We start from the raw sequence: 14,844 nt of genomic DNA, 5'->3' as shown, positions 1-14,844 counted from the left end.
CTCACTCAGACAAAAGTTGCTGTCATTGATATAGTAACGAATGGATATTTATTCCTTTCCCACTGTTCTCCATTTCCAACTGTTCTCTATTTCCAAGATTTCTCCGAATACAAGATTTCATCAGTTTCCTATTCCTAGTCCATTAAATCACACCACAAACTCTTACACTCGTAGTCCAACCAGTCCATGTTTATCCTGTTCCTTCCGTCTCATTCTATCACATCATCCCGTACATTTACCCTATATTCCTACTCTCTATATCTGCTTATCAAGTCCAAGCATTGGTATCGACTCCTCTCTCATGATAAATTTCTGAACTTTTCCTGTCACAGTCAGTGGAAAGGAGTCCACAAAGCAGATATACCGTGGTATTTTAAAATGAGTAATCTGTAACATGGTGTAAAAAAGAATTGGGTTAGTTTGTACAGACAATAACAACACAAAAAAAAGATCACGTCAGTATTTATCAATACTTAACACCAACATTGTTTATATTTGGAGAGTAAGACTGAACTAACGAAACCAGACAAACTCACTCACAGTTACCACATAACATCTTTAAGTGTACATCTGTTCAAATATATTTACAAACTTACAGAGTGTCTTAGTATTTGTCTGACACTGACCTTACAAAATATGTGACATTACAACTTGACTCACATGTACACTTACCAATCCTTTCAGAAGTGTATGTAATCGTGTGTCTGTCATCACCATATGACTGGTTACTTACCAACCTTGACAGAGTGTCTGTAATTATCAGTAAATTCACTTTTACCAATCCTTACAATATGTCTCTAGTTAGTTGAATGCCACGTATCAGCTATTACAGAAAAGTGCCATAAATTGACTGGTACATTGTTTTATAGATATTGAAGAGACTAGAGGTATCTCCAACTTCTATGGTTTTACTCACTAAGTCTTACAGAAATATGTTGTCATCAGCACTCCTTCACTTCTAATAAATGCTTACGGAATGTTTGTAACAAACTTCAGACTTTGACTTACCTGACCTCTACAAAAGTCTTTGATTTCATCTTCATCAGCTCTCTGACCTGCTTTCAGTTTAACCCATGCACACAATTCCTCCCCCATTCTACTGTCAGGTACACCAATCACCTACGGAAATAAATTCATGGTATCTTTTTTTAAAGCGGCAGCACATTTAAGCGTACACACTCAGTCATTTGTGAGTCCGTGGTCAATGCAATCTGACTTGACACCAAAACGTTGGAGGAGAAATACTGATGAATATGGCCGATCAAGGCAGTACAATTGAAGAAAAAAATAACCAGTAATGATTATATAAATGTATGTTTGTTTTGATATGAAAAGAAAACAGCTTGATCCGATGGCTCTTAAAATTACTCGGTATGGTATCACATAGCCAGAGTGCATATTATGTATATCACACCAACTAATCTATTTGAAATGTAAACCAACCTGTACATTTTCAATCTTAGGATTTGTGTACAGGAACTGTTCAACGTCGACAGGATAGATATTTTCACCCCCTCTGATCACCATGTCTTTCATCCTTCCAACAATTCGCACATATCCATTTTCATCCTTTACTCCTATGTCACTTAATAGAAAACAGATTTATGAATTCATATTTACTAATACTAATATTTGTAAATATATCTGAAAACAAAATACAATATCTTAAATATTATTGAATAACCTCAATTAAAATAACCTCAAATATACTGAAAGATAGTTGACCATGTTGAACTTAAACAAACATGAATTTGCAATTAATTATAACTTTTCTCTTCAGTAGCCACATAATGTGTGTTATGATGTTGCAATATTGTGTCTATGTATTTACTATTGCATGCTTTACATAGCATGATGTATGGTGAGCAAGCATAAGTAGGCAATCATGAAAAAACGTCTGTTTCCGATATTAAACATGACTTCAGAAAATGTGGTAGGTAGGGCGGGGTTTTATTTCATTTTATATTTGTATATTTCTTTCTTTTTTACTTCAACCCAAAGACAAGATAATGATTTGTCACAATACTTCCGTAACAGAATGAGGTATAAGAGAAGTTAGTACATGAAGACAATTAAGTGACTCAGAAATAGATGAACACATTATACAGACTGTGTTGTTAAAGCTGAAAACATCATTTCTCACTGCAATGTGGTTTTCTTTAAATAACAAAGATACTTTGGAAAGATAATGTACAGGGAAATAGAAGTAAATCGTTACAATTTCATCTTTCTGCACGTAAAAAAAGTGTTTAGGGTAGGCGGCTTAAACTATGGTCAGTCGGGCTATCGGGAACACACTTTGTTTTTTTAATTTGGATTTATATTGATATTCAACAAGTCTAGAACTTGCAATGACTATGATGTAAACAAATTAGGATAGGCCAGGCAACTATAACTTAGTCAATACTTTCCAGTGAAAAATCAATGTATACAGTTTTATATATGTCACATGAGCAATAAAAGTTTCGCAGCAGTGATATGGTCTTACCCAGTGTGAAACCACCTATCCTTCCCAATTACTTCATTTGTTTTTCCCTCATCTTCCCAATATCCCAACATTGTTGTATAACCTCTTGTACACAATTCACCTGGTGTTTCCACAGCAACGATGTTGCCGGATTGTGGGTCAATGATTTTAGCCTGAAAATGGATTACTCTGAAGTTGTGTACTTAATAACCTGCACATTTCAACTGCAATGTTTAAGAAGAAGAAGAAGAAGAAGAAGAAGAAGAAGAAGAAGAAGAAGAAGAAGAAGAAGAAGAAGAAGAAGAAGAAGAAGAAGATGAAGATGAAGATGATGATGATGATGATCATAAACATTCACTGTCACAGACAGACAGACAAATACATACACACACGCACGCGCGCACTCACACACGTTTAAGTGCACATTCTGCAGTTGTTTTACATAAAGGAGAACAAAAACAATCATCATATCATTGTTGTCTAACACAGTTAAAATCTGTATAGACGACCTACCTCTGTGTGTTCTATAGGTTTGCCAACTGTTGATACCCTAATATCTATAGGATCACTTCTGTCTGTTTGGAAGGTTGTCGAACTTGTCTCTGTCGCCCAATAAGCAATCTTAAATCTGACAGCTAGTGTCTGAAGAAGGATATTGGATTGATTGACATTACATTGAAAGCTTGCCCAATATGAAACAGTGACCAAACACACATTTTGATTTCACTACAGATCCGTTTCCAAGTGTGGATTTTAGTAAAGGTATCACTCGTATCCAGCAATTGAGCGCCAGCCTGCGAACCTTTAGTTTTTAAATAGTATAAGTGGCTTACTCACAGCAACGCCTGTCATATGCATCTTAGTACGGACTTCTTTCATAACCTCTATAGGACAAGGTGAGGCACCCATAACTCCAGTACTAAGACTAGACATGTCATACTTATCAAAGTCTTTATGATTAAGCATGTCAATAAACATGGTTGGAGTACCATACTGTGATGTACATCTGTAGCAGTGTGGATAAAGGACAAAAGAATGTATGTAATAATGTACGTATTCGGTGATCACGTCATTGTGCTTCCAGCTGTCTGTAATTAATCATTATTTGACATCGACGATCTTTTAATAACTTTCAGTGTTGTCATCGCAGAAGAATACTATTCGCGAAATGCAAACATTTGTTCTAAGTATTAATTCTTGACAGCTGAGAGTTCACGGTGACCTCGCAAAACATCAAAACTTCGCGAATATTAAAGATTTGTATTTTATCATCGGTAACAATAGCAACAACTTGTTCAAATGTGCTGTACATCCCATAATCTTGTGTAAATGTAACAATGGCTGCAAGTTCTGTTTTTACCTACTCCTTAAAGATTTGGATGTTGTAATGCACTTATCCATCATCATTATACTGTATTGGCTCTACTTTATCGAATGTCTCATGCAATAACTACAACTGTGTTTCAAACGAAAGTGTTGGGTTATTTGGTATGAAAATTAGTATTTATGAGATTATTTTCCTGACCTAAGATGATAGATATTAAATTGTCAATAAATCCATAGTGACCATATCCTGAATTCTAGCTCTGAGTAATGTGTGCCAGAAAGAATCAATAATTAGAGCATATTGAATCTAAGTTATAGGAGGATATCACTTTCAAGTAATTGGTGATTTGCCAATATACAAATACGAATGACTTTACATGAAAATAGATGGAACATTTGAACAACATGTACAGCAAAGAATTTTGCCAGAGTCCAGAGATGCTGAATAAGATATAAATTGACTTTAAAGTTATATAGTATATAAGCCTTTGCTCTAAAGGACCTTCAGGAATTACAAGAAGTGGGGGAATTCAGGCTTGCTCTGTTGCGCAAAATGAGACATCGATTTGGTGGTGCTAATATGTGACCTTCCCTCAATTTCCTTTCTCTAAACATGCCCCTCCCCAGTTAAAATGGGGTGTTGTTTAAAAAAAGGGTAAAAATGTTGTCAGACATGATAAAATGAATGCAAGTTCCTAAATCAATGGTAAGGACTTGATCCCACCGCTGCCACCGTATTGATAATTTTAAAGGTATTGCTTGTTTTCCGGCACTACCACCACAGTGATTCTGTGACTGTGCAGGCACTGCACAATAATACCCAACTTTGAAATGATTGGGTGAGGAAAATGACAGAATGCCATAAACCTAAATGGGCATGCTCCCAATAGTATTCCTGCCACACTGTTACCATTTTACTAAAGTATAATCCCATTTTCTAAACTATGGCCCTGCCCAAGAAAATGTTTGTTAACAGTTACCCTCCCCGTCCTTCTCCTTTGTAATTACTTAGGATTCCATAAATAAGTACACAAAAACCAACAAATATCAAATGGGATTTATAGCTGTTTCTGTACGTTTTAGTGTAAGGTATACAGAAAAGTACGAATTTTATCCTACTCACCCTGTGGAGTCCTATGTTGTACTCATTTATTGCAGAAGGTGTATGTTTACAGACCAGTACACATTGTAATCCTTCGTTCCATCTCCATATGTACATTAATGTTCTCGGTTGTTGATAGTTCTGTATTTGTACGCTTTAAAGAATGTCCAAACGCCTATGAGCCGAAACACTTTATAGTTTCTCATAAATTTAAAAAAAAAAAGTTTTTAACTTCACCAGGCATGAACTTATAATGAGTTGAAACCATGTGATATTCTTACTTGTAGTTTTGTACTGCTTGTATGGCTGCCAAAGGTTCAAAACTTGGTGATGGATAGACTGCAGTAGCGCCAAATACCATACTGGAAAAACTACCAAGTATCATACCACCACTATGATACAGAGGGAGTGGTATATTCAACACATGATCCTGGTAGTGGAGGAAAGACATATCAACATATAATGACTGGTGAAAGCTGAAATGTGTCAGTATTCAGCAGAACAGAAAGTGTCATTGTTCCCGTCTCACTGCCTGTCTGCCTCCCTTGCCACGCCATGTTTTTCTGAATATTCATATTCTAGATGTTGGAATTAGCGGTCTTTCAAAAAGAATTGGTCAAGATTGCAACTACACAGAGATAATATATATTAAATAGTACAATTTTACAATACATTCTCACAATTACCAACATAACAATATTCATCATCATTTTCAATTATACAATTATTTACTTATTTTGCAAAGAGAAATGGTATGAAATTTTACACATTATTATTACTTCCAAATAGTATGTTTTTTGTAAAGAGCGGACCATTTTAACTTACCCTAGTATGGTAGCCCATTTTTCTGCCACTCGCGATAGCATTGTTAACAACATTATGATGGGTTAGTGCCACACCCTTCGGATTCCCTGTTGTGCCCTAGTATTGTTAGAGGGGAAAATATAAATTATTTACTTTTTTTCCAAATTAATTTATATATATACAATCAAAAGATGAAAAATACCACGAATTCTGAATGTAACGACTTTATTTACAAGGAACTATTGAAAGTGTACACGTTAGTATTTGATGAACAACTTATTTTCTTATAAAAGTGAATTGTGTCACTGTGAAACTAGCCCACATATAGAGAAGCCATAGCAGATAGTCATAAATGTATTGATATGAAAAGATGAAATAATTAATGATTACCTACCTAGATTTGTAAGCATTGGGTTCATTTACAGATTTGGAATTGTTACCTAATTTCAAAAATCTAAAATGTGATAATGTAAACTTCTAATTTAATTTCAGGAATGCCAGAATAAAACGTATGTAAAAAGTACAAAAGAAATGAAGAATTTAATTCAATATTTTGTAACTCAGAGTATTATAAAAAGCCTTATTGTATTATCTTTGATAGTTCATAAATTAGTTCTGAAATACATTAATACTCACTGATGTAAATTGTATATTTATTGGGTCATCAAAGTTAAGATTGTCTTGAATTTCTTCTACTTCATTGAAATGTTCTTTACTAGGTGCTTCCATGACGTCATCAAACATATAAACTCCTGAGAAATGGCCTTGACCTAACATGATGATTGATTTCAACTCAGGTAACCTGTGAATGGGGAATCAAGGTCTCTCTTTGTTAATTTGCCTTTGTTGAATTCCAAGTCTTATATAACAACGAGCTAAGCCAGGAACATTTTCTACCAAACCTGCACCGCAAAGCCTCTAAAATACAGATGATGATAATTTATATAAATCTCGACCTTCCTGGATATCGAAGAGGGGCATTGTGGTTTTTAAACGTTAGGTTATTCAGTTGGAGAATGGGTACAAACATACTAAAACTTTGGATCAAATCCTTCAGTGAATGAAAATAGATGAACGTCCATTTGCTTTAAGATGACAAATTTGACCAAGATAGGCTATGTCGGTTGGCGTTAAGTTCACATTATTATAACACCAGAAACAGTAGAATACTACCACAAATTTTACGAGAGAATGAAACTGAAACATTGTAAAATGTAGCATTGAAAGATATGAAGGAGTTTTTGAATGTTATATTAGCAGCATCCATTAGAAGTGAAATGAAATACATACCTTTTGCTTTTTATGTCACCAGGATGAGATTTTTCTAGTTCTGGACAGATTTCACACAACATTGCCCAATAATCCTGTGTCTTAAAGGTCTGTGCAGATATCACTGTTTTACAGCCAGCCTGAAATTGAATTGATGTTTTTTTTGTTTTTTTTCCAATATTTCTGCTGAAAGTAAGGTAATAAGATACCTGAACCGAACAATGCAGTACCCGTTTTATACAGTGCAGAAATTATTTGAATACGTTCCGCCAAATACTACAGATCTGACAATGAAACATCATAAAGTGGGTTTTGAAGTCTGAAGCTTCCTAGAGTCAAACATGATGTCTTATAGTGGTTATCCAGGATTAAACGTTTCGATAATATTTTCAATATGAATTTTTCAAACTAAAATTGACCTCTTTCTTTAGCAATTTATCCAGTTATCTTACTCAGACTTGACATATATTGTTTCACTTTGGGGGTTTTCAAGTATCAAAACACATAAATTAAAAAATGCCACTTTACAAGTTACTACTTTTGATGAAATGCAAGCTTCCCCACACAAACAGAGCATTTAGGTGTCTATTGTACATGGTTTTAGCTGATGAGAGTGGGTTGCAGATGTTTAAAACAACTTTATTGGAATTGAAAACGTGTGCTACTTTTATTTTGGAGGAGGAGCATAATTATGTTCATCCCTAAATATTGTTAAGACTACTATAACGACTAAATGTGTTGAGAAAACATTTGAAGTCATTCCAAGTTGACGAACATGGAGTATATCCATTCTGGTGATTGCGGACAATGTAAAGCATGAAACTAAACATGCAATCTGAAAAGTTATGAAAATTGTTGTTGTTGTTGGTCTTGTTGTTGTTGTTGTTGTTGTTGTTGTTGTTGTTGTTTTGTTGTTGTTGTTGTTGTTGTTGTTTAAATGTGTAGTTGTTTAAATGTGCTTTGTTATGGTTATGATAATCTTTTTCATCAAAACATTATAATAACTCGATGTGTTCCTAGTTTTTAGGCTTAGGGACGAAAAACTAGGAAAGAAACTTGAATCAAATGTACTAAATGTTGATGTGCCATCTACATTCAAATTTGAAATGCCCAGTTTCAACCTTATTTAATTGCTGCAAAGCAGTAAGGAGTAGACAAGATAATAATATATGATATCCCCGAGAGTCAAACCGACCACAGATGTCTAAAACACAATATTACCTTTTTCAGTGCATATTCTAATTCCATAGGTCTGTGGGCAGGATTGATATTAACTTGAATAGCCCCAATTCGTGCCGTTGGATACTGTGTCAGCACCCATTCCAGTCTATTTGGTGACCACATTCCAACGCGATCCCCTCTCCTGATTCTAACAGCTAACAGTCCAGCTGCAAGTCTGTCAATCTGCAAAACAAATATGACTATTTCTCTGTCATTTGATATAATTTCTGATTTGAGAATACTCATCTGTACAACGCCAATGGAGGAAACGTGAGTAATCTAATTAAATATACATCATTTCAACCATAGTTTGTCCAATAAATGGAGGGAAATCTCGGTTGAATCTGCGAAATTTAGATAACACGGATCGACTTACCATCCCTTTACACAAAAACGTCAAATTTCTACTTGTAACCGTTGTAGCAGTTATCTTGAAATGTCTCCGATCAGAACGTCGTGGTGCCTCCGATTTACTTCTTCGCAATGTTGATCAATCTGTTATGTCTGAGAAAGTTAATCATATCGCCATATACTATAAACAAACCGATAAAAGCATTGCGTGCTATTTGTTGTTGTGTAGATGTCTTGGGATGAGTAGATATAGGTTTGTTGAAGACAATTTGATTGGGTCATTAATATTTAAATTGGCTCTAAATATAATGTTTTGGTAAGGATTCTTCAGAAATCTTGTTCTCCAATACTATGTTGTGTGGATGTCTTGGGATGACCATGAGAACCGCTTCTACACATGTTTAAAAAAACAGCGGAACTATTCTGACCAATAGGTCCCTTGTTGGTATCAATGCATCAGTCAGGAATATCCCCCGATCGAGATAATTTGAATGAATATTTGCATCATGATCAATTTAAATGAACTTTGAACGCTCTGGCGCATGTAACAATGATATGGTACGTTTGTAAACAGCTATACATGCTTTTCTACTCTCAAAGAATTACAAAAAGCCAGGGGTCGTACATAGGTTGTCCAGGGCAGCTATCTTGTGCATGCGTCTGAAGATAATCTATGTTTGCAGATAAGGAAAAGCCAATGGTACTTGTCAACAATTTAATTTGTTATCCTGATCAGGATAAACGATACGTACATTGCATGTGTTTATCCCGATTGGGATAATTATCCGGATCCCGAGATCTGTATGTTATTTTTATAGCGTGGTAAGGAGGAGACTTTTCGGCACCTTCAAAGCCAGGTTTATTGTCTACCACTGATAAGATGACGGTCTGATCACAGACGTTCTACGTAACTGCTGCTAAGGTTTATGTCACATTCACACACACACACACACACACACACACACACACACAAATACATATATATATATATATATATATATATATATATATATATATATATATATATATATATATATATATATATTACCCCCTCTTTGAACTCTGTATATGTTCTCTCAATTCCATCTCTACAGAACACCACGGCAGTCTTATCCGGATACTTCTCTGTTGTTGTATCAATAATGTTACCAATAGTCTGCCCAATCAGTGGTGCGCTACCAGCAGTGTGGGCATAGCTCTTGGTGTATTTCTGATGATGACGGCTTTAAACAAATACCAGTCACATGACAAGATAAGGAAAGAATATACAATCTATTTATTAAAGTTTATCGCACCAAAGCACTGTAAAATTTCAAAACACATTCATCTATCTGACTTACACCCATTGTCAATGCCACTTAGCCTCATATCTTAGGCATGCAAACAATCATGTTCAGGATATAAGAGGGTTTAGCCATTGATTATATATTAAACTTACCATGCTGTTGTCATACATTTTGATATTGCAGTAATCGAAGTGAATCGTGTCCACACAGCTCCTAAAACTCTTCGATTGACACAATGGCCAACAACAATATTTGCAGCTAGTCGATTCATTAATGTTGTGAAATTTAAGCATATGCAAGGATTGACCTGGATATAATAATAGAGACGAGAAATAAATGTTTTGACTTTTAAGTTAGTAAAGAGGTCTGGCGAGTATGGTATGGAATTTCAAGAGATTATACTTGAGATATAAGCTTAGCAAATGACTCATCTAAATCTAAAAGTGTTATCAACAAACCTATCAGGACATTTGCTTTTTTTATGGCTGATGTATGTCACAAATTATTACGCGTAGAAATGTACAAATGTACATTCTTAAAGGGTAACACCAATCAAAGAAATGAAGTTATTTCAGGTTCTGGAGAGCCATTTCATGATTTACATCATCTACAATTACTTGCAATGTCAGAAACATCGTTGATCTTGTGCCATAATGGTATTAAACCTTTCTTAAATATTTTCACCCTATTCTAATTTGAGATGATATTGTCTTTTCAAGATGTGAAATGTTTGCCAAGATAGTCTAAAATTGCCTTAATCTCCAAATCTTCCCTACCAATGATACTACCATTAAATGTGCTGACCTTCACTACATGTATATAATGATGTCATTTAACTTTTTAAGAACATATTGCAACCCGTAGTGTAAGTTATAAAGAATAGTTTCTGATACTTGCTGTCCTGTAAAGCATGGATTAAGTTATTGCTTGAAGGGTCTAAATAGCGTAAATATTGGCTATAAGAGTAAAAATCCTTCAGGGCTTCTAGAGGGAGACCCCCTCAGACCCCCCGCATGAGGTGGACATATCCCAGTCTCAAGCTCTTCCCCTCTTACTGTCAAGATGCTATCAAAGTATATTTCAAAAGTATTTCAACCCTATGTAGTTGTTTTTTACATGTTGATGTTGTCTTGTAAGGCTTGGAAATTATTGTCTGAAAGGGTCTGAATAGTCTCAAAATTGACTTTTCAGGGAAAAAACCTCCAGGGCTTCTAGGGGGAGACCCCTAGGACCCCCCCCCCCCCACATGAGGTGTACACATCCCAGTCTCAAGCTCGTCCCCCTACCTCTTACTGTCAAGATCCTATCAAACTATATTTCAAAAATATTTCAACCTTATGGTTGCTTTTTACATTTTGGTGCTGTATTGTAGAATTATTTTCTGAAAATGACTGAATAGTCTCAAAATTGACTTTTCAGAGTTAAAAACCTCCTGGGCTTCTAGGGGGAGACCCCCTCGGAGGGGGCATAAGAGATGTACATATTCCCTTCTCAAGCTTTCCCCCTACCTTTCACTGTCAAGATGCTATTAAACTCCTTTTGGAATATATTTACCCTGTGTAGTCAATAATTATAATTATGATAGTGTTAACCCGGGATCTTATAAAGTAGATGCAGGACAGTCAAGGCTGAGTCACGATCAAAAAATACCTGTCATGCAAATATTATATATATGGGGGGGGGGGGGGCATCATTTTTTGAATTAAGTGATAGGGGGGTCAGCCTGTTTTCGGTTTTACGGATAGGGGGGTCAGTGAGTTTTTGTCGGCCCGATTTAAGAATCCACCGCCCCCCCCCCCCCAGGCTGGAGAAACTGACCGGTCCCTTACAGTGGACTGAACACTGTCGATCACCCGGCACACTACAACTTGCGTGTAGACAGCCTAGTATAGTACTACTCGCTGCAGTCGTCTTGGTTACGGTCCCAAACACGAATTGTCACGTTCTTTCCGTGTCAGTTATTGTTTCAGCACCGAATTAACAATGTCACTGAAACCCTGATAATTCTTGCTTTATACCATATTCTCCAAATTTTGTTCTATAATTCTTTTAATTATAATTATTTATTTTTATTTATTTATTTATTTGAGATGTCTACAGGATTACCCCATTTACAGACACTCTGAAATTGGAAAGACAAATACATACAATATTTACAAAACTAGTAAAAATAGAAATAAAATAAATTAAAAGAAGATAAAAATTACCGAAATTGCGTTCAGTTCACACATCAACTATTTCATTTAGGACATCTTTTCTAAAAGTACTGAGACTTGAAAATATGTCAGTGTTTTGCAAGGTGTTGATAAAATTGAAGGTCCTAGGTAAACACGAGTTTTTCCTTTGAGTAGAATTAAAACGTGCCATTTTAAATGTGTAGTGGGAACGCAGATTCCTGGATGGCACATGAAACGGAACATTGGCAACAATATGCATTGAGTTAAAAGAGCCATTTATATAAAAAGACTGCATCCAGCAATTTCCTAGGAGATTGAAGACTTTGAATACTAAAATACTGACAAAAGATTACTGTAATCGAGGTTTACTCCTTTACCAGGGAACGATTTCCCAAAATAAAGGTAGTAGAGGAATTTATGCTGGACCCTTTCAATTTTAGTGACTAAATACTTCTGATGGGGTGACAAACTTGTGGACAATACTCTAGTTGACTCCGTACAAGCGATTTATATAGATTAATGATACAAGAACTGTCATGGAAATGCTTGCAGGTACGCTTTATCAAACCAACTAACCTGTAAGCCTTTTTGACGATGTCCTGAATGTGTAACTCCCAGCTTAAATTAGTTGAAAGGACAACGCCAAGATCTTTGACTTGGTTTACACGGTCGATTTTGATGCCGTTAATCGTATATTTATGAGAGATGACAGTCTTCTACCTACTGAAAGTAATCACATTGCATTTCTTCAAATTAAGTTTGAGGTGCCACAGTTTGGACCACTCAGAAATGTAATTAAGATCATTGTGTAGTCTAAAACAGTCTAATCTTAAAAATCTTGGAGTCGTCTGCGTACAGCAAACACTCAGACGACTTAAGAACATCAGGAAAATCGTTAACATACATACTAAAAAGGGGCGGACCCAAGATCGAACCCTGAGGTACAACTGATATAACATTTCGCCATGTAGACGAGGTACCTCCAATGACAACACGCTGTTGTCGGTTATTTAAATAAGAACGAAACCATTCGAGAAGGCATCCACTAATACCATAGGATTTCAACTTGTGTATGAGAAGCAGATGGTTAACAGAATCAAATGCTTTCGAATAATCAAGGTACAGCGAATCCACCTGTCTGTCTTTATCGAGTTCACCGCCCATAAAGTCAATGTACTCCACAAGATTCTTGGTAGTTGATCGACCCTTGAGAAATCCATGTTGGCAAGAACTAATGGAACTTTCAACATGCGCATATACAGATTCGAATACGATCTTTTCAAAAACTTTGCTGACGAACAGTAAAGAAATGGGACGATAATTGGTGACATCAGATCGCAGACCTGACTTAAATACAGGAACAACATGGGCTTTTTGGAAAAGTGATGGAAAAACTCCAGAATTTAAAGATTTGTTAAAAAGGAGTGTCAACGGTATACATAACTGAGAAGTATTACACCAGATACTCCATTTGTGAAGTATTACACCAGATACTCCATCAAGCCCACAAGCCTTACGAGGATCAGTTCCTAACAAACTTTCCTCAACTTGTGTTGATGTTACAAAGATCTTATTCATTTAAAATTCAACAAATGACTTACATTTTGGATATTTACTGATAATATGATTAGAAAATGTTGTTTGGAAGAAATTACTGAAAGCATTAGCTATGTCCTGGGTAGACTCAGCTATCTTTTCATTATAGGTGACGTTGGATGGAAAACCTTTGTTGCTACGTTTATTGTTGACAAATGACCAGAAACGTTTGATATTATTACTGATGGAGTTCTGAATATCGATGATGTAATCAATCACTGAAGACCGCCTTTTGCAACGACTTGAATTCAGCTCTGAGGCGAGAGAAGTGGTCATAGTCCTCCTGTTGACTGGTTTTACTGAACTTGGGCCGTGCGTCTTCTTTCTGTTTAAGTAAAATGATCATATCACGGGTGTACCAAACTGTGATATCTTCGTTTCCTGACTTTTACCTTAGGTATACTGTCATTGATGGCTCCGATTAAGAGATCGTAAAATGTCTCGACACTATCGTCCACATTTAGCGGACCAAGTATACCACCCCATGGTAACAAACTCAATTGTGTGTTCAAGTGTTCAAAGTCAGCCTTCTTAAAATTATAGACAAATCGATCAAGTAGTGTCACACCTTTATCAAAAGAATTGGAGATGTTGCATTCCAAAGCTGAGTGATCAGAGTTAACAGCTGGTTCAGTAAGACAAACTTCAAGGCTGACATCGTTGCAGCAAATTAGATGAAGTACTTTGGAATTGCAGGTGTTATTAGTGTTAAATTGCAATAAGTTCTGTTCAGAGAGAATCTCGAAAAAACGATCAGATTTGTTGGAGCTCCACTGTAACGGTTCAGCAAATGAATCTCCATTATTTATATTCCAGTAGATATCCGGCAAATTAAAGTCAGCACAAACAAGAACAACATCACCTGGTTTAGCAGTTGAATTGACACGATCTAACGACATGTCAAAGTCATTCATTGTACATTCTTTGGTGTCAGATGGAAGATATGTCGCACGAAAGAGACTATGACGTTTCAATTTAATCTCAACCCAAATTATTTCCTTATCAGTTTCAAGGTCAGGTCTTCTTGTAGCGACTTGTCATCTTTCAAGGCTACAAAAACACCACCACCAGGACATTTATTACTAGTTGTGGTTTCCCTATCTCTTCGGTAGACTCTGTAGTGACTGTCCAATATTTCAGTATCAAAAATTACATCGGTCGTAGTTGACACCCACACCGGGCATTGATATGTGTCAATCTTAGCAGGCAACTCATTTATCAACGCTTGAATTTCGTCGTTGCTGT

General features: G+C 35.9%; 1 protein-coding gene across 1 annotated transcript; it reads right to left on the bottom strand.

The window, feature by feature from the left end:
• Positions 1 to 255: 255 nt before the first annotated feature.
• LOC144435141 (medium-chain acyl-CoA ligase ACSF2, mitochondrial-like) lies at positions 256 to 14,498 on the bottom strand. The gene is made up of 14 exons (XM_078123710.1): positions 13,992 to 14,498; positions 9,979 to 10,133; positions 9,589 to 9,763; positions 8,190 to 8,372; positions 6,990 to 7,108; positions 6,336 to 6,501; positions 5,721 to 5,816; positions 5,177 to 5,325; positions 3,305 to 3,473; positions 2,981 to 3,088; positions 2,489 to 2,640; positions 1,444 to 1,585; positions 1,009 to 1,119; positions 256 to 387 (listed from the first exon to the last, which is right to left on the bottom strand). The coding sequence occupies exons 1-14, from the start codon at positions 14,496 to 14,498 to the stop codon at positions 256 to 258; spliced, it is 2,364 nt and encodes a 787-aa protein (XP_077979836.1).
• Between the last annotated feature and the right edge of the window lie 346 nt (positions 14,499 to 14,844).

Source organism: Glandiceps talaboti, chromosome 1 (assembly GCF_964340395.1).
Source record: "Glandiceps talaboti chromosome 1, keGlaTala1.1, whole genome shotgun sequence".
In the NCBI taxonomy this organism is placed as follows: Eukaryota; Metazoa; Hemichordata; class Enteropneusta; family Spengelidae; genus Glandiceps; species Glandiceps talaboti.
This window is presented reverse-complemented; position numbering and strand designations above follow the sequence as displayed.

What these genes read in the sequence shown, in the direction of transcription:
- LOC144435141 (XM_078123710.1), bottom strand. Translation starts at nt 14,498, where the DNA reads ATGTCGTTAGATCGTGTCAATTCAACTGCTAAACCAGGTGATGTTGTT. An exon ending in TAAATATACAATTTACATCA is followed by an intron (nt 5,817 to 6,335) that starts GTGAGTATTAAT and finishes TAACAATACTAG; the next exon opens with GGCACAACAGGGAATCCGAA. An exon ending in AACCTATAGAACACACAGAG is followed by an intron (nt 2,641 to 2,980) that starts GTAGGTCGTCTA and finishes ATCCATTTTCAG; the next exon opens with GCTAAAATCATTGACCCACA.